Source organism: Synchiropus splendidus, chromosome 19, assembly GCF_027744825.2.
Source record: "Synchiropus splendidus isolate RoL2022-P1 chromosome 19, RoL_Sspl_1.0, whole genome shotgun sequence".
Taxonomy (NCBI): domain Eukaryota; kingdom Metazoa; phylum Chordata; class Actinopteri; order Syngnathiformes; family Callionymidae; genus Synchiropus; species Synchiropus splendidus.
Genome location: NC_071352.1, coordinates 6,823,442 through 6,842,890, shown reverse-complemented (window position 1 = coordinate 6,842,890; position 19,449 = coordinate 6,823,442). Strand labels below are relative to the sequence as shown.

The 19,449-nt window shown below is 42.2% G+C and overlaps 2 protein-coding genes across 4 annotated transcripts in view; one reads left to right on the top strand and one right to left on the bottom strand.

The window, feature by feature from the left end:
• The window catches only part of LOC128751677 (mitochondrial import inner membrane translocase subunit TIM16-like), a 73,429-nt gene that overhangs the window by 34,066 nt on the left and 19,914 nt on the right, over positions 1-19,449 (top strand). The window lies entirely within an intron of this gene.
• Positions 1,980-17,680, bottom strand: vasnb (vasorin b). Its single transcript, XM_053852894.1, has 3 exons — positions 17,434-17,680; positions 12,585-12,649; positions 1,980-5,424 (listed from the first exon to the last, which is right to left on the bottom strand). The coding sequence occupies exon 3, from the start codon at positions 5,396-5,398 to the stop codon at positions 3,350-3,352; it is 2,049 nt and encodes a 682-aa protein (XP_053708869.1). The 5' UTR covers positions 5,399-5,424; positions 12,585-12,649; positions 17,434-17,680; the 3' UTR covers positions 1,980-3,349.

Here is a 19,449-nt window from a genome sequence, read left to right as displayed (position 1 = left end):
CTTTAGCCGCTCTTTTTAATTTTACTGCCGTCTGCTAAACTCACCGCACGCCCACAGACGCACACGACACCTCTGCAGCTAAGCCCTCCCCCCTTTCACTCGGAGGAGACTCGGTACATGTGGCCGCCTCTGAATTAAAGCCTGTCCCGCAGTTCACCTCCTCCAATTACTTCTGATTATTTCCATACTCCCCCCAATCCACTATTTTTACTGCTTTGATTCAGTCGCTGCCACCATTTCTGGTTACTCATTTATCTGACCTTCAACATGTTTACAAGTCAAGGCTTATTTTTGTTTTCGAAACCACATCATATTTTATAAACGTAAATACCAGTTCACAAGTTTTTAAAGGCATAATAGACACACCTTTATATTGTGTAGCAAACTAAACTACTATTATGAGCTTCTGCTAAACATGGAGCTATACATACACAAAAGACTTTACAAAGTAAAAGGGACTAGATTATTAATGTTTAAAGCTTTACAAACAAAACAACAACAATGCAGAGCATTGCAGTGCCTGTATTAATATACATATATAATACTAATAATTACTATACTAATACTAATAACTAATAATAATATAATAGTACTAATAATAAATACAATAATTACTTATCTATTATTATTTATTACTTATGTCCGTTAACAGTTTTTTTTTCTGTGATTGGCCTCGCAAAGTTTTATTTAAATATTATGATAGTTATATTCTTATATTTTTATTTTATATTCTTATATTTTTATTTTAGATTGGCTTTCCTTTATATTTCTCCATTTATGTCTAATTAAAACATATATTTGCTAAATAACAAAGCCAAAAATGTATGCATACCTTAATGTGATAAAATACATTTTGGGACACCTGCAGGTCAGAAAAAGTTAGTAGAAAAAGAAGTGTGTGGCTTCATGTGTGACTTTTAACTTTGTCCTTTATTTATTATTTCCCTTTGAGAGATGGGGAAAAGGTTGTGCAACGTCCATGCACAAGCAAGCAAGCTGACATACACACGCCAGAGAAAGAAACAAGCTGGTGTTCTTTCAACTGCCAGCATAATTCTTGGATGACATAACCACTCTTGTCGACTGCCATTCTGAATTAACCTGTGATGTCTTTTGGAAACCTGTGAGGTGAGGTAAGGTAACTAGTGTCTGTGAGTTTAAAATAAATGGGAGGTAATGTTACTTGTTAATGTTAACAAAAAATGAAACAGTGCAGATGAATTTAAATGGAGTCATAGCGACCTAGCTTTATTAAATACAATGACTGAGGTGAAAGGGTCATGCTTCTTTTCCTAAATGTATGAGGTTTCTTTCCACTCCAAACTGATACTGAATTTTACGAAAGAAGCTGAGGGCATTTTCTCGGATTTACCTTCACTGGCATGCTCTTTAAAAAGAGGACTGACTAGCGTGGGATCAGGAGCTGAAGCTTCCAGGTACATCACAGCTAGTACATTTATGCGTGGGTTCATCCATGCTGGTGGAATTACCTGCAAACATCCGGCCTATTAACACGAGGGTGGTCAGCTCAGATTTGTGGGAGTTTGCCAGTAATTCTCAGGCATTCCACTGTTAGTTATCAGTGCATGTTGTTTTCAATTAGTCATTATTTCCATTTTGCCTCCAGCTACTGGCCGTTAAAGAAGAATTCCAAGACCTTTTGTGTACTCAACTTGCACTTTTATTGGTCCTATTAGAGTTGCAGTGCACTGCTGGGTGCTTTCTGGCCACAAAGTTTTATTAACCGTAGATTTATAAAGCAACATATGCACAACAAAGTTATGCATGGAGGCAACAGCTTGTGTTTATTTTTGTATATGCTTTCTTGTGTTATATTTAATCAAAGGTTGTATCATATGCTTTCCCTCCCTCTCATCCTTCTCATTGTAGAAAGGGTTTTTTATATATTTATTTATTTAAAATGTATCACACAATTATATATTATAATCAATTCTACTTGCAAAGGAGTGGGACAGCCATGAGTTTGGATATTCATTTAATGATCATATCACTTTTTCAGTTGTACAAACATCTTCACAGAGCGAAAGGACAGCTGTAAGTAACAAAAAACAAGGCACTTCCCAAAATAAACAGGGAAAATAACAACCACATTGAAACGTCTCTCAATGTATCTTTACACACAAGTAATCCAGTTACGTTTTTACGTGGGCACATGGTACATATCGCTGGCGTGAAACAGTATGTGATGCATTGGAAATACTGTTGGTAACTTCACAGATGTCTTTGGTTTGTTTCCTTCCTATGATCCAGGTTTATTTTTTGGCTCATTGCAACCCACGGCTCACAGGCTTTTTGGAGTGAATTGAGTGTTTACATGAGACAACACTCAGACTACACAGTTCTGTTTTTCGAAAAGCGCCTTAAAATCATCGTTGCTCCACTTCAGGAATCTTTTAGAATTTGTTTGTGTTGTTAAAATGACGTAGATGCCTGATACATAACACTCTGTACAACATTTTGATCTGATTTCCATTTATACTCAAAAAACCCACAACCACCGTTTTCTGTCTTGTGGGCTAGGCTGTGGTGAAATTGAGTTTCTCCTTTACAGTAAAAATAAATAATGTGTCTGAAGTTATATTTTTCTGTGTAGTCATGTTTATTCTGAGGCATGTTCTAAACTAGTCCCAACCAAAATAAAGTTCAGTCACGGCTTTCTTTTGCTTGATTTAAATTATGCTTCACCCTTTCCTCTTGCTTTTTTTTGTGATAAAGCTCTAGCAGAGGGATTTAGTTTTGGTTTGTCCAGACTGGGATCTACTTAGTCTGACATTCGGGGGGGAAAAGCCCTTTGATTGATGTTGCTGGTACCAAACGAGTTTTAATCTTCAAAGATTTTAATCCATCCTATTGTCTGTTAGTCACAAGAGGTTTGGTCAATATCAACTCACGATGTAAAAAGGAATAAAAATATATAGAAAGGCATGTAAAGTAAATGCATATAAAATGTACAAAAGTTTCAAAATCAATATAAACATCAGCAGTTGTATATACAAACTTCATTTAATGTCTGAAAAGTCTGTGACAGTAAGCATTTATCCCTTTGGGATCATGCAGTGTTTTATCATTCAGTTCACACTGTCTTCTATAAAACTGAGGGGACAATTTGGTTCCCTTTGACACCAGTTCTTCAGCTGGTAAGATCTGTAGTCCGGTTGCTTGTCTGCTCTTTACAGCATGGCCAAAACAAGGGCCAGATCAGATCACATGACCAAAACATTTCTGACCCGCCACCTGCACTGGTTGGCAGGTACATCTGCTGGTCTTCTCCTGGTTTATTCCATCAGTAGATGGAGCAGAAGTGGATTAAGTCCTCCTTTGAATGGTGTCAAAAATAGGAAGGCTTGTGTGAAGAGATGGTCTTATTTGGTATACAGTGATCTTGAAGCAGGAGCACCTCGTATTCCAAATTGACATTTTGCACTGCTGGTTCAGGGGTCATGTGTTGGTTGTGCTTTTGAGGTAGCGCTCCATTTTCAAAACCCGCTTTTACCCCGTCCAACTCGAGCTGAGATGGCTCGCAGTCCAGGTCCAGGTGGCCTTTGGCCTTCTGCCGTCTCAGATAACAGATCAAACCCACTGCTGCTGCTATCAGCGCCAGTAGCAGTAAGATGGCGATTGCAGGAATCAGAGTGGTGGTCAACTTCTTGTCGTCAATTTGAGTCCCTGTAATGCTTACGTTCTTTTCGTCGGTGGTTCGAGCCTCAGTGCACACACTGTCTGAACCGGCGGGTGCACCAAGAGGACTGGCACATATTGTGTAAGTGGAATTAGGATTCAGTCCTCGCAGTCGATACTCGGGGTAAGATGCCGGGAGGCTTAACTGTATCGGCCTGCGGTCTGGACCAGAGAGATTTCGGTAGGTTAGCCGAATTCCTCGAATGTAAGGCCTCATTTCAACGTAACGGTGGAGATCCAAAAGAATGGAGGTGGAAGTGACCTGACTGGAGCTTATGTCAGGTGTGTTCATGACAACTGTTTCGATTTCAGGTCGTGGAGGTGGGGGGTGACTCTGTTCACAGTACATGCCAGTTGTGCCATGTGGACAGACGCACACTACCTGACCACGCTCGTCCAAATGACAGGTGCCACCGTTCAGACAAGTGTGAGGAGGGCAAAAATGCTCTGCAATGTTGTCCTTAACAGTCTCGTCTCTGCTGCTGCTGCTTGGGGTTGGGGGGATTATGGGCAAGTGGTCGTCGTTAATTAGGGGTTTGTCATTTACCTTGACAACCGGAATGATTTTGGTGGTAGTTTGGGTGGTAACAGGCACGGGAAGAGCTGTGGTAGGCTTTACCCGCTTCGGTTTAACTGTCGTAGTGACAGGGCAGCCAAAATCCCTATTTTCCAATCGCTCCAGTACCTTTCCAGCAACAGTCAAAGGGAAATGGCAACGGGTCTCCTCCGTTTTCTGCAGGATGATGCCTTTAGCTTTCAGCCAGCGAGGGAACCAAGCTAGGGTGCAGAGGCAGTTGAAGGGGTTTTGTGCCACAGTGAGTTTCCTAAGGTGAGGGAAAAGCTGAGAAAACTCCTCCGGAAGTCCCTGCAGACTAAGACTGCTTATGTCTAACTCCTGGAGCTCTCCCAGGCTTTGTAGATCCTGACTTGTAATCGGACCCATTGGGTTCCCAGCCAAGCTGAGATGACTGAGGCCGTGAGTCTCTTTCAACACTTGGGGGAAGGAGTTCAAATGGTTTCCTGAGATGTCTAGTTCATGTAGGTTCTTTAGATTACCAAAGAGCTCCTCGTTCAGACTCGTCAACCCCAGTCCACCCAACTTCAGTGACTCCAGATTAGGGGTCTTCAGGTCTTCAGGTCCTAGGTAGGGCAAGTCATTTGAGCTGAGGTCAAGCAACAGCAATTGTGGCATCGATAGAGCAGGAACAGAGGTCAACTGGTTGTCTTGCAACTTGAGCTCCAGTAGATGCGCCAGATCATTAAATGCTGCTTTGTGGATTGTCTTGATGTTGTTACTCGACAAATAAAGTCGTTCTAGTAACACCATGCCTCGAAAGCTTTGCTCAGTAATACGGCTGATTTGATTGGAGGACAAGTCCAAGTTTCTCAGCGACGTCAGAGGTTCAAACACTCTGTCAGGAAGTTCGCTTAGTTTGTTTTGACTGAGATCCAACATTTCCAAGTTCTCCAAACCGTCAAAATCCTCGGCAGACAATCCCTCAATGCCATTTTTGAATAAGTAAATGCTTTTCGTGCTTGGGGGCACTTCCTGGGGAATGGACGAAGACTGTCTCTGGTAACACAGGATCATTTCTGGTTGCGGGCATGTGCAGTCAGCAGGGCATTTGCTGCAGAAAGCTTGATCCGGGAGTATGGCGACAAAGAGCAGGAGCATCACCTGACTGAGGAGGACCCTCATGGTGAAGACTCTTACTCTGCACACACCTAAAAACAAAACAAAACAAAAAAAATTAAGAAAATCCAATTGTGTGTACACACTGTATCTCCAACTGTAGATCAAACACAAGAAATTGCCACAGTGCTACTTAATATGATGGCAACCTAGAAGAGATTGCATTTCGTATGAGCTGTATTATGTCTTAAAAAGCTTGAAGATGCACTTCTACTTTGGTTTAATGCTGTTATACACTCTCTGTGGTTGTAGTGGGGTCTCAGTGTTTAGATAAAGGCTTACTCATTGAAACGCCAATAAACCTCTACAACATAGAAGTTCAATTATGAAAAGCAGTCTTGTGTGACTGCCACAACGCATCTGCTGGCAATTTGTAAAACAGGTCTCACTCCGGTCAAAGCACCACATACTTCCTAACAATGGATTTAGTGTGGACACCAGTGTTTTCAACTATAGCTGATTCTTCTCATATTAGGCGATACACTTGTCATTTAAACTAATTTAAGGCAACACATTTCAAGACTTTTAAACTGCCCATAAAAATGTGTGCATCTGTGTTTTTGAGAGGAAGTTGGGCTTTTTATAATGCTGATCTGGCACCATAGAATTGTAGCGTAGTTTCTGTTTGTTTGATGGGTGTGGAGCTTTTTTTTTGCCTTCTGTTTCATAGCCATTACATCTTTGGTCAGGCTCTGTTTTTAGGGCCTTAAATTGTATAGTCATCCATACTGCTGAAACACTGGAATAAATAGTATTACTAGTACTAAATTTTGGTAACTGATTTCAAGGTAAATGTTTACGGGTCTTGGGCCAGATTACTCAAAACCACAAGGAATGAAAGGAGTCCAAACTATGTAGATAAAAAATGAGACTACTTTCCTATGAAACCCGGTGTACTGATTCTATCTTTGCTCCCAGGGAAGAATGTTTATTTGACTATGCCTCATTCCAAACAAGGCCAGGCACATCTGATAACCCTGTGGAGGAGAAGCTTGGATGGAAGGGGCCCTGACAATATAGCTGCATCGTTTGGGCATTTTGGAGATTGTTGCGTGAGATACACAATACAATCATCAATTTTGCTTCAGTCTACATTTCGCTGATGCTGAGTGATTTCTGACTGGGTCTCTCTAACATCAGATCAGTGTCGAGATGGCTGACCGCCAAGGAGAGAGGGGAGAGAAGTAGTATGAAGACAAGCTCCGCGCCCTGCATGCACACTCCCTCACGTCTTCACTTGCTTTTTTTGAGTTGCAATTTCCTCTCCTCTCCCCAGCACACGTGTTGAGACATTCCTTTGACGACCAGCTTGAGTTTCTGTGTCACTGGTTTGGCATTTACTCCTCAGCGGATGGTTTTTGTTTTAAACTAGGGATACTGATTCTGGTTGGTTTTGGAGACGAAATTGCTCGGAGGAAAAACAATTCTGCAAAGATATTCAATCGTAGCACGGTGCATTATCATATGAAGCCAGAAGATGAGCATTCTGGCAAGGCTTTGTGGCCTCTTTTTACCTTTCTGTGAACTTGTCACAAATCATATCCATCATTTCTTGTTTTGATGTTATATTTTAGATGCTCACCACACATACTTGAGATTTAATTTTGGATGGAGCAAGCGCCACGGCAATCTATGGTGGCGTCAAAACAAGGACTAAACCGTCTTTTGTTTTACGATAACTATTATGGTGAAGATAAATATATTTCAATATATTCACTGGATATTGGAGTTGAACCTTTATTTCATATTAAAGAGGAAACAATCTCAAAAACCTGGTTTTGTGGTATCTCTGTATTTATGATCAGGAGTTATAAACTGGCAGGTTGTTTTTTGAAATGGTAAACTAACAATTCATCCTAAATTGAAGTGAGTGAATGATCAGCACATTTTTTTCTATGGGTCGTGGAGTTCAATGCTTTAGTGAAAAGGATGGGGATGAAGAGGAGGGCACAACATTTTAAAGACTGGAGTGGGCTTCAGTAATTAAGTCCCAGTCGGCTGAGCGTCAAGAGATCTTATCTTCATGAGCTCGGTCCAACACTAAGAAGTAGTGAAGGGTACAAGAGAGCCTAGAAAATATTGGTGTGTCTGTGTGTGTACGTGGGGGTGTAGGTCACTGTGAACTTAAATGATTTAACTGGCTGGGCAAGACTACAGACAGGCACCTTGCCAAGTCACAGTAAGAGGATAAGCCTCCAAACTACAGAGTGCATACTCCCATTAAAGAGGCCCCTCCAAGTATTGAACTTTATCTTCCAAGGGAACACTGCTTGTGGTATGCGCAACAGAGAATGATACATGGTGCGGTAGGTTTGGGTTCAAAGAGTTGGAGGACTAAATATATTACTGCAGCTTTCAGAGCCAGGGTGTCAACAACATGGGTAGAGATAGGCGATTCACTGGTGATGCCATTGAATTGAGCCTTCAGTTTATCCCATTTTATTGCCCAACAATAAACTCCACATCCTTTTCTGCTATCCCTCTAAACTGTCAACACTTGAACTTAACAGCTGGACTGGGTTATGGACAGTCCACTGAGGTTATCTGTCTACATGACATAGAGGTCAAGAGGGGGTTTAAGTCAGGCATAAAAGAGATTTGTATTGAAAATCCCATCATGAAAAGATTACAGGACACTGTCGAGCGCACAAGCTGGTAATGAATTTTAAAAATATATATGTTGGTTACGTCAGCACCTTTCAGAATGCGTGGAATCCTCACAGTTTTGGCATGATTTAAACATTCATGATGCTGCTGGTTATACCTGTTTTATCATAGTATCATAGTAGATTATCAATGAGGTTCCAGATATATAAACAGAGCTTTGCACAGCTTACACAGTGTGTGCATAAAGAGAGAGATAATTTTTGGGATTTCTTTGGTAAGTTTCACCTTGAATTTTCTTAGGCCATCATTTGTTTCCCAAAACTAGAAACCAGATAAATACTTACTGCGTTGAACTTAAGCCCTTTTTTTGTTACCCTGGGTGCAACACCTGTCATTCTCTGTTTAAAATACACGCTGTCTGCATGAGGATTTACTATTTTGTTCATTTCTGTGTGAGGACAGTGTGTAACATAACCATGAAAGCCTGCGGCGAAGAGGTTGGCCGTCTTAAAAATAAACAGAAAGAGGATAATTATTCTTCAGAACTGTGAGTGTTTGGATGTTCTGATGGTGGAAATGTTTTTATCTTTAAACACATTTGTTTTGGTCAGATAGCATCAACTTGACATCTCTTGAACCAGTGAGGAACAGAGGTCATAGGTCAGGTCCGGATTAGTGTTTCTACTGCTGCTTAGTCTTCTGTGTCCTCAGTTGTAGCTGTGACGCAGACAGGGAAGATAACGGGCCCAGCCAGATATGAGCACACACACCCAGCTCTGGTTTCACACCTTGCTTGTCCCGGTCTCTTAAACAGGTGCATTCATTGCTCCTGCAGGGCCACATGAAATCCAAAACCCTTGGAGTGTGCCGGAGTAAATGATGCGAGCTGCGCCCGCGTTCCAGTCTGCACGCGCTCTTCTCAGACCAGAGAGCAGGCAGTGGGACAGAAACAAGGCAAGGCCATCGGCCAAACTAAACTGGCTCTCTGTAGCCATTTCACTGGGCTTCGTCATTCAGCCCTCTACGTCATTTTTTATATGATTTTCTTGTGAAGTCCATCCAAATCTAAGCCAAAAAAAAACACAATGTCTACAACAACCCACCTGCTGACCTCTCTTTCAGTCCATCCTCTTTGAGGTCACAGATCTCTTTTAACAGATCATATCTCGCAGGAGATTTTCATCCTGAAGGTTTCATATTTCACACACAAACATGAAAGAGTCCAGATCACAGTTGACAACCCCGGCTTTCATCTGTCTTGTGTTTTGTTGCTGCAGACCACAGTTTTTTGCCAGCCGGCTGCCTTTCATAAACACTTGTTACTGCTAGCCGTCGCGGGCGATTCTTCAGTGACGCTCCCTGAACTAAACAAAGCAACCACACCACCATATCGTGCTGCATCCTGAATACATCTTCAGTCTGTCATGACCAACGTTAACAGCTCAAAGGCCCATAGACGCCGTGTTTTCTCTCTTTTAACTCGGTCCTGACAAGTTAGTATCACAGAATCATTAAAAAATACATTTAAAAAAATATATATATATTTTTTAAATACAAATTCTTTAGCATATAAAACATCCTGAAAATGAAATATAAAATGAATTTGAATTATTTTAAATTAAATTCAAAGGTTAAATATAGTGTTGTTTAAGAAAGAAAAAAATGCAATACTAGATATTTTTTTTAAAACTTAGCAAGGAACATTCAAGTCCCAATACATTGTCTGATGTCAAACTTTTTCTCCATCTCCAAAACATGCATTGATCAAACTACGCTAACTACATTAAGTGTATATGTTTTATTTAAATCCTGGAACACTGACCTCCTTGCAAACATTTCCTTTTCTAAAGAGAATGGAATTGCATTGCGTGGCCCAATGACCTCATGCTCTCAGTATCCAGGCAACATTATCAAATTCTCGGCAGTCCTGGTAATAAAAGTTGACATTCTTCAAATCACCTTTGCACTATACAAGTCTAAAGTCAAGACAGGACAGTGTTTGCTCTCCACTGCTGCCGGTTGGAAGTGGCAGGACCAGTTTTCTTAGTAAACTTAGAGTAACATGCCAAGACTGCCTCTCGCTCTGACATCCTATGTATACAGTGTAAATGTCTGATTTGGGGAACCTGTTATTAACTTAAGTGTTTCCAGTGCTGATGATGATGCCAATTTGAGCAGCTAAAGGAGGTTGCTGGGGTGAGTAATGGGGTTAAGTGCTCCGGCTGCTGCCTCCATGAACCAACCTTGGATGGATGTGTTGCCTTTGAAAGTGCATAATCAGGCATCAGGCAGGCATATTGACTGACTACCTGCCTGACAGGTGACTGCTCATGTTAGACAAACAATGTCACGCGCTCGCTCCGGAACAACACTCGCTAATAAGCAGCCAGTTCTGGCCCATCTCCTGACTTGCCTCTATCTTCATTACTTATCTGAGGTGAGACTGTCAGAAACCACACTCAATCTCTCCACGCTGTTATTACGCTGTGCACCCCGCATGATTACTCACACTACTTTAGAGCGGAATCTTGATGGCAGGGCCTGGACAGCCCCACGGAGGCCCGCTCTTGCTGTCAAAGTGTTCATTAGGATCAAAGAATTCAGTAAACAAGAAGTAAACACTGACTTTAAACAACGCTTCACTGCTGTGCAATGTGCTGTTGGTGTCAACTGTTTTTTTCCAGTGAGGCAGAAACACATACATGTGCCAAACTTAAAATAAAAGCCGAATTGTGATCACAGGTGATGATAAGGATGTCACGCAGGAATTTATTGTGAAACAAGAGGTGCTCTGTGCCCGCCTCTCTGCCCTTAGGTGTCCCTAGAGCTATCTCACAAATTCAAGCCTAAGTGCGATGAGGCTTCTGTTTAAGATGTTAAACAGCCTACAATGCAAACCAACAACAACAGCTTTTACGAGCTGACAGTACTTGAAGTATTGACTCTTAACTATGGAGAAGTTTCTTCACCCATCTTTTAAAGCAAACCCAAATATTTTCTGTGAAGACATCAGTCAGCAACAGTCTATTAAGACGTCCTCATTGACCTTCGACATCTGAATGTGCCTCCAGCAGGTGTGCACCGCCAGAAGATCCCTCATATCCGACACTTACAAATGAGACCAAAGGCAGCAACACAGGCTGATGACAGATATACTGAAACAAACTGGTAAACATGTTTTGAGATTTTTCGCTTTGGCGGTTACATCTTCACCTGAGAAAAAACAAACTAATTGGAATCTGAGAGAAGGAAGCAATAAAAAAAAACGGCTGAATTCAGTTTTCAAACATGGCCGCCTTTTATATTGCACACGTTTCTTCCAATATAATTCAGGTTTTTTGAAGGAGATGCAGCAGCACTCACATACTAGTTCCGTGAAGTAACAGGGGGAATGAAAGCTTCTTTGTTATTGTAGCAGCGAGCAGCTATTTGGCTAAATAAAGAGTAGTATGTTTGCGCTCATCAACACATCCGTTCAAACACGTCATTAAGTGTGTACAGTAGATTCCTGAGCTGACCTGTAAAGCAGAACAATGCCTGCCTGTGTGTGTTTGCTCACACGTTTCTGTGTGTGTTTCTGACTCCCGTCAGTTTTTACACATCATGTTACATCCTTGTTTGCTCTTCTGTGTTTGCGTTGAAATATTATCGATATTAAAGGGAGGAAGTTTCTGCATCGAATGTTAATGAACAACCACGGTGAAGTCTGGGCTATTTTGTTTTAAACTTGAGCTGTGGCTTGCTGTAATGGAGAAGACAGATGGCTCTTTTGGCTTCAAGTCTAAACCATATCACGTGCAAGACACATATTTTACTACAAATTCAAAACATAAGAACGAGCTGAGACGTCCACTCATCCCTCAAAGAAAGGCTTCAGTGGCCTGTAATTAAGACGTATACGTCCGAGCTTTGATGTTAAAACTCAAAAAGTCTAGTGTTCGCTGGCAAAAACACATCGTCAGCATGGCGAGCAATTCACCGACACATCATTCCACCAATGAAGGAATGTACTTTTGTTCAGCAGTGCGGGGGAAACTGCCCCCCGGCACCTTTTCCCTGAGGTAAAGAAGTTGTAAGGCAATTAGTCGGAGTAGCTAAGTGTGTCCAGCCGCCCGTCTTCTGCCTCTTGTGTGGGTCTTTTCAAGCCCATAGCAGTGTCTGATCAATAAAATAGAAATGCAGGTCACAGTATTTCCCTCTTTTCGCTACTTGTATCACTAATTAAGGAAGTAATTTCAAAGAGTCCATCAACTTTTTTAGTGCAGGAAGGATTAAATTCCATTCTTAGTTGACCATTAAATGTGTTGAGGGTGTTTTTGTTCCGTCGCCAGCCTTGTTAAGAGGCTTTGACTCGCGTTAAAGGACCCTATTGTGGGAGCGTGGTGTTATGGTTAAGATGATAAGGAGCGCCAACAGCATGTGGTTTTGGTTTCTGAATGCAAAAAGTACATGAATGTGACACATGTCAAGCAGGCAACGCTGCCCGTGCCATCCATCCACACTTGCTTCCAGTCATGAACTTTACTGTAACTGGCCGGACAGATTACAAATAAAGCTGTCGCCTTCAATTTCAAGCTTTACTCACCCACTGAGGACACTTTTCTTCTTTATACTTTCTCCACTTTGCGGGTTGTCCTTTTTCTTTTTTTCCTGGAAGAGACACAAAATGAGTCCAGAACATCTTAGCGGTTTGTGATGTTTATTTCCAAGACAGTGCCCTGTTGTGTTTTTCAGCAGTTTGCAGGCTGAGGAGGAAGTTTTCTTTTTCTTAATTGGTTAGATTCCAGGAGTGTGCAGGGGCGTGCTGAGCTCGGCGAGGCAGCCAAAGAGAATGACAGAGTGGAAGAATGCCGGCCATTCGTGCTCCACTCTGTCAGCTTCTTGTGCCGTCTTATCAACTGCAGATTGTGTTTGTTTCAAAGCATGAAGCCCTTCTTAGTCAGACCCTTATTTTTGTCTGAAAGCATGACTAAGAAACGTTTAGCCGTGGAAGTGATTGATGGAGGAGATATCTTCCATCGGTATGTGTATTAATAGGTTTCTAATATAGCTGTAAATAGTTGAATAAAAAAAAAAAAATCTAAAGAAAACCTGGTTGTCAACCTATATTCTCCAGAGTGGATGTGACCTGTTAATGCTAATCTGCCCAAGTGTGGTCGACCTGATAAATATGACCAGCGGTCATGTGACGTACTTAATAAGCAGACTTTGTAAAAACCCCAAAACAAAGGTTCGCATTGTTTCCGTAATGTTTTCCGGCCATATTTCATATACCTGAGCTCTGAGTCAAGTATCTCTCCAGGCGATGACAGTGACTAAAACACTTGCTAAACCAGATTGTGTAACCTCAATTCACTTTGCATATACACCGTCTGACTCGCACTGCGGCGCGCGCTCTCTCACAGTGTGTTTAAAATCTTAAAAAGTCATGTGCACATTACGCGTGCATAGGTATTTGTTTAATCCATTATGTCTGTAGATACACGCTCCTGCTCGCTTTCTAGCAACTTAATCCCATGTTGACGTTACAATCCACCTAGGACATCATATTCTGGACAATCATGGTCCAATACAGTTGGTGATCTCTCTCTGCAGGGCACTATTTTTATCTTCTGTGCTCTCGTCTACTTTTTTAGACTCTGATACTTCAGCTTTTTTGTCCTCTATAATTTTCTTTCCTCCATATTCAGCTGTTAGACATAAATATTGCCTCACCCAGCGCCTGCTGTTTCTCCATTTCATTACATGTCAGTCTCGTCTTCCAGCATCTGGTTCAATATCTCCAAACGAAGAGTTTAACTGGAGAAGTCTGCTGTTCGTGTCCGAGGCCTCGCACAGGCATCAACTTAAACTCCTGGCAATTTGTCTTAGCTTCAAAACCTGTTGCAGATGGGCGGCAAAAACACGGATGTGAAGGATGTTTTCCTGCAGGTGCGCTCTTCGATTAATCTTACACGCTACGTGTTGAAAATCAGGTCGTGACAAGCTAAAACTTGTGCTAGTGTCACCACCGCTCGACACTTGATTGTGGTGTTGAGTGACAGCGATACCGGGAAGACACTTTTGCATGCATACGTGCCTTTTTTGTGCTCTGCACAAGCTTCCACAGATGATAACAACACTATCTGTGACTGCTGCTACGATGAGATTAGCCTTTAAAAATACGAGGTCACGGACATCGTACTGATGTGACGTGGCGCCTTTATGCGTACGTGATAGCTGGATGGTAGCACATGCTGGATTATCCCAGAGCACCCACTCAATACTGAGGTACTTATACAATAAGTACCTCCTTACCATCTAGTTGTAGCCTCGTGGTTGATGTGAAAACATTATAAAGACTAGCTGACACACACCAGCCCATTGTTTGGTTCCTATTTTGAGCCAAACCTAATACTGTGTGCGTGGTTTCATGTTTGACTTTGTGTGTGTGCACTCTGCTTCAGAGCTCATTTCATAATGACAGTTCTGGACTGAGTTAATTACAGCCCTAGATTAGGAGCTGTTTCTCTTTTTTTTTCACTGGCCCACAGAAATCCAGCAATTTGCGGTGGCTTTCTGGGGTGAGCATCCTCTCTTTCATTCTCCATGCCACTCTCATACGTGATGTCTTTCACTGGAGTTGTTTTTAGACTGCAGGGGATTTTTCTAGATCACCCAGTAGAAGTACTAGAAATAGGTAAGGTGGCATGTTTGCTGTCAATAATTCTTGTTCATATGCTTTGTTCTCATCCCTGTCAAAACTTTTTTTCCCTGTCTCCTCTTTGCATGCATGTCTATTTATTCAAGTTTTTGAAGTGGTTCTTCTGAACGCATCACTTGGCCGGATCGGCGAGGTCTTCTTCAATTTGCCTTGGCAGGGTTACAAGCTGGTTTAGAGCCCTCTTATTGCCTGGTCAACATTGCCCAATAAAAGCCTTTGAAGCCCAGGGATTTAATTTCAACTTCTATAGCTGTCGAAATAATGCACGACTTTAGCCAAAACAGGAGGGAATATCTTTGGCTGAAGCTTAAAAACAGTGTTCCTTTATGTGTCTGGACAAAACAAAACGGTCTAAATTGTGAGGCTCTTGTAAACGCTAACATAGCTGACCAAACCTGCTTATTTGTGTTATTACAATCTGAAACGTGCCAAAGATAAATAGTTGCCACCCCTCTGTGTAGCACCATGCAACTCAAATTGGTCTTAAATCGACCTGCTTAATTGTGCTACACTTTCACATGACAGTGAAAGAAACAAACACAAACTCATTCACACACTAATTCCAGCTTTCTGCTCTGTCGACTCCCCTCTGGAAGCCTGCTGTGTGAGTGCCCCACTGCCGGCCTTTCCTTCTACCTCCACCTCCCCAACTCTCCTCCCTCCCCGCCCCCCCCCTGGCTTGGCCTCCCCGGCACAGCGCCTGACTTTTACCCATCTAATCCTTCTGGACGCTCCAGCGATGTCGATAATTGGCGTTAAGTGGAGTTGTGGGATCATTTCAGAGAGCCAGGCGCAGAGCGAAAAACTTCTCCCCAGTCTCACCTCTTTGGCACATGCAATCAAATCACGGCCTTGAAAGAGTAACTCAGCGTTGGTAACAAGTTGTGTGTTACTCAGAGCTGTCGAAGCAAGTCTGCTTTCACTTGTCCAAATTGGATTTACATGATCCAGGACTTTAGTTTATACATTACTCCCTTAAACTGAATTGTTTCCTTCGGGAATGAGATAATCCAGGTGGTTTTAGCTTTCCTGTTTCTCACACAAGCCCTCGAAAACTGAAAAAGTCATGTGTGACGGAAGATGGGAGAAGAAGTTTGCTAGCGGGGGGAACAGATAATTGGAGGGATGTTTCTGTTCCTTATTTGACAATAATAATGAAGCGTTGATTGAAACCGCAGCTGTCGAAATCAACTTATTTATAGCACAGTGTTCATCTCTAAATCGCAATCTCATCGAGGAAAGATGTTTGAAAACATTGGTTTAATGCTCATTTGCAGCAGTCAGTTTCACTGTTCAGGTTTCTGTGGTGATAGCATTCAGCTCTGATTTCACCCCCTCGTGTATCAGCCCATTACAGCTGAGAGATGATCAGTTCGTATGGAGACACCGGCTTCATCGCGTGCTTCTTTACACGGCACGGCACGGCACGTCATGCTGTGCCCCTAACAGCCCCCTCACACTATAAGTGTTACAATCTGGGTGACGCAGTGGTCTGAACGCTCTCCATTAGTGAGGAATAATTGGCCTCCTGCGGTCATCCCGCTGTGTCTGCTAGTCTAATATAAACCAATTACAACTATTATACACTGTCAATGACACAGTAGCTTTTCTTACAGCGTAATGACAGTCAACCAGGAAACACATGGCGAGGAAACGAGCGGCACACCGATGCTCGGGTTAATAACAGGGGCTATTGGAGTAGTTTATGTGTCTGCTGTTTTGCCCCCAGATAAGAGATTAGATCATTTTCCCTGCTTGTTTGTGGAAGTGGTTGTTAAAGATGCTGGAGGGGTCTGAGTCAGACACTCAATGAGCTCCATTGTATCACGGGTACTTGATTTCTGATGGAGGTTTTTGATTAAGACACAGTGTTTTCTACTAATATTTCCAACCAAACTGACCTGATGACCTCTGGTTTCTTTGTGTTGAGGACATGCTGACTCTTGCCTCTTTATTGGGATGTTAGTTTATTAAGGGAGTGGGTCACCTTATGATAACTCTCAAAGGAATTTAACCTAAGCTGATTGTACTGTTAAATTCGTTTTTTTAATGCTGTTTTTTTTCTACAATAGGGGCTTTTTAAACGCATGGACGCGCTCACAGTACAAGTGTGCTCAAATTCCAAATTAAAGCAATGAATCTGGCTGAGTCTGTCGTGTTTCCGCGTCAATTATTAACAGAAACTAATGCCTTGCTGCTCTGCTGAGGGTTCTTGAGTAAATGCCAAAATAGCAAGCCAAGTATTTAAATGTTTGTTGAAGTTTCTTGGTGCACCGCGGTGATGATAGTGCCCGGGATCGTGCGCCAAGCACCGGTGTGCCCTTGCCATCGCACGCTCCGCGTGTCACGATTTAAGACCGCTTTCTCCACCACCCAAAACAACTTCCCTCGCCCTTTCACGTATTTCAATCGACTGTCCAGTTATTTATTTGTAAGATCATGTGGTCACTTGCAGTTACCCGCTAATACACATATATTATTACCAATACGGTTAAAAACGAGGGAATAATGTCCGGTCCCGGCGAATGAATTGTATTCGCTGTGGTGCTTTCTGAAACTAGACGGTGACTTGTAAAGTAAAGGACAGGTGAACTGAGTCAATTTTGGAAGTTCCGATCGCTTCGGGACACGTCGTTCGCGCACGCCTTTTACGCACTTTAAATATCCTCCCAATAAGTAACTACCACAAAATAGGAAAACGTGTATGTCAGTACAAGCAGCGAACTCTTACCCCAAAACTCCCAAGTGGTAAAGTTGCGAGACAAGTTTCGTCTGTATCCAGTGTAAGCAGATTTAAGTCCAGGCGGTGGCGGGTTTCTGAATGCGCGCTTATCGAATGAAAAGTCGTCGTAAATGAAGGGCGATGGCTTCTCCCCTGGTCGACACATCAACTTCCACCTCGAGGAATGCGCTCAAGTGCTCAAGTCCGTGTAGAAAAGCGCTTTATTGTTGGTACAGGGGAGAGAAGGAGGAGAAGGAGAAGAGGGAGGAGCGAGGCAGGCTCGGAGCGGAGCGCGCTCCTGCTGCACACGCATCACCTCACCACTCGCACTGAACCGACATTCCACACACTTTTTTCACCTTTCCGTACCTGCAAGACCAGTTCTAAGTCACAGACATGACTTGTCTCAGTGTTTTCTGAAGCGAGACATTGCTGCAGTTCTTTTACCGTACATTTTAATAAGTACGTTCGTTTAACAAACAACATTGTTCAGATGAATGAGAAGTTAGGTGTGCATTTTTAACTTTTAAAAGTATTGATTATGGAACCAGGAGGATGCTGACTGTGCTAAAACATAGTAAAATATACACTACTAATTCATTGTTATCAATGCATATCATCCACTCACACACATTCTCAAACAAAGAACTTGTGCTTGTACAATTCATAATGAAGTTTGTTGACTTGCCGGGATGTTAACTCTGCACTGCTCATTTCAGTTTCGCCTCTACATTAAATAAAAGTGAGTAACATTCCCCCGCCCCTTTGTATCTGGTGTGCCCATCAGCTATTTCTGTCTCAGTGAAGCGTGTATTTGCGCACATGCTTCGAGTCATCTTTGAACTATTGAATACTTCCTATCTGCAGTTGCACATTAATAACTGCTGTGAGGAACCACGGGCAGCTGGCAGCCTATTTCAGTGTCAGGCCGGGAAGCTTCCCGACGAGGTACAGTAAAGTGATAGCTCCTAGAAACTTTGTCATTGCTGATATTTACTTTTAGCTGCTTGTCAACACCATTGCCCAACACTCAACCCCTTCTGGTACGTCTTTGTTGGATGCCAATATTAGAAATACGGCATAATACAGCAAACTAATTTCATATTCTAGACAGATTTGCTTGCAGTATTCTCGTATTTATTATGTACTCTTTTGCCACCCTCTGTACAGTGACTCACACTGTGCTCCTACTCGCTCTGCTCCGATCGTAGGAGTTATTGCCCACGTTACAAACACATCTGCAAGACATTACTGTAAATAGCAGATGATAAAAGATGATTTCACACAGGTCCAGATGTGTCCCCACCCTTCCAGCTACAGCTGAGATTTATGTGTTCAGAACCGAGATGTGAATCCCTACCTGCTGTATCTAATCTAAGTTCAAGCTGAAAGTTTGATCTCTGTTTCTCCATGTTTTACTCGTGGCTATCTCAATTTCCTCATTTCTGGGCTGAGCTGGTGATGCATGATGCTTCAGTTTTGTGGCCGCTCTCCAAGTTTGCTTTAAAATGTGAAAGTCAAAAAGCACTTCACAGACCTTCGCCAAACTGCTCTTTTGCAGCCGTATTATTTCCAAGTTTGTTTTTTTAGCATTTGAAATAGCATTGATAGCAATAAGCTCAAGGGGACCGCTTACTGGGACTCCCTTACACAACACACAGTAGGAGCAAGGAAGGAAGCGTGGCAGAGTTGGAAGAGTTGTGGATTCAGATGGTAAATATTAAGCTCAGTTATTCTATTTATGTGGTTTGTAGTTAGCTGTAATAACTGCAGTTGCAAGTGTTCTAGAAGGGCTGCAGCTATATTAATTTAATGGCTTGTTTTTTTGAATATTTTTTCATCCTATTTCCTACATGGTTTATTCTGAAACTAGTATTTTTAGTGTTTAGTATTTTTGTTGATACTAGAAACCTCCAAATCAACGTAGTTTAGAAATTAAATGTGAGTTAAAGCAACACTTTAGAACTCAGTTTTGGGTGGTTTGGGCGGCGCCATTGGACGAAAGTGGTAGTGTTTTGCCTCAGT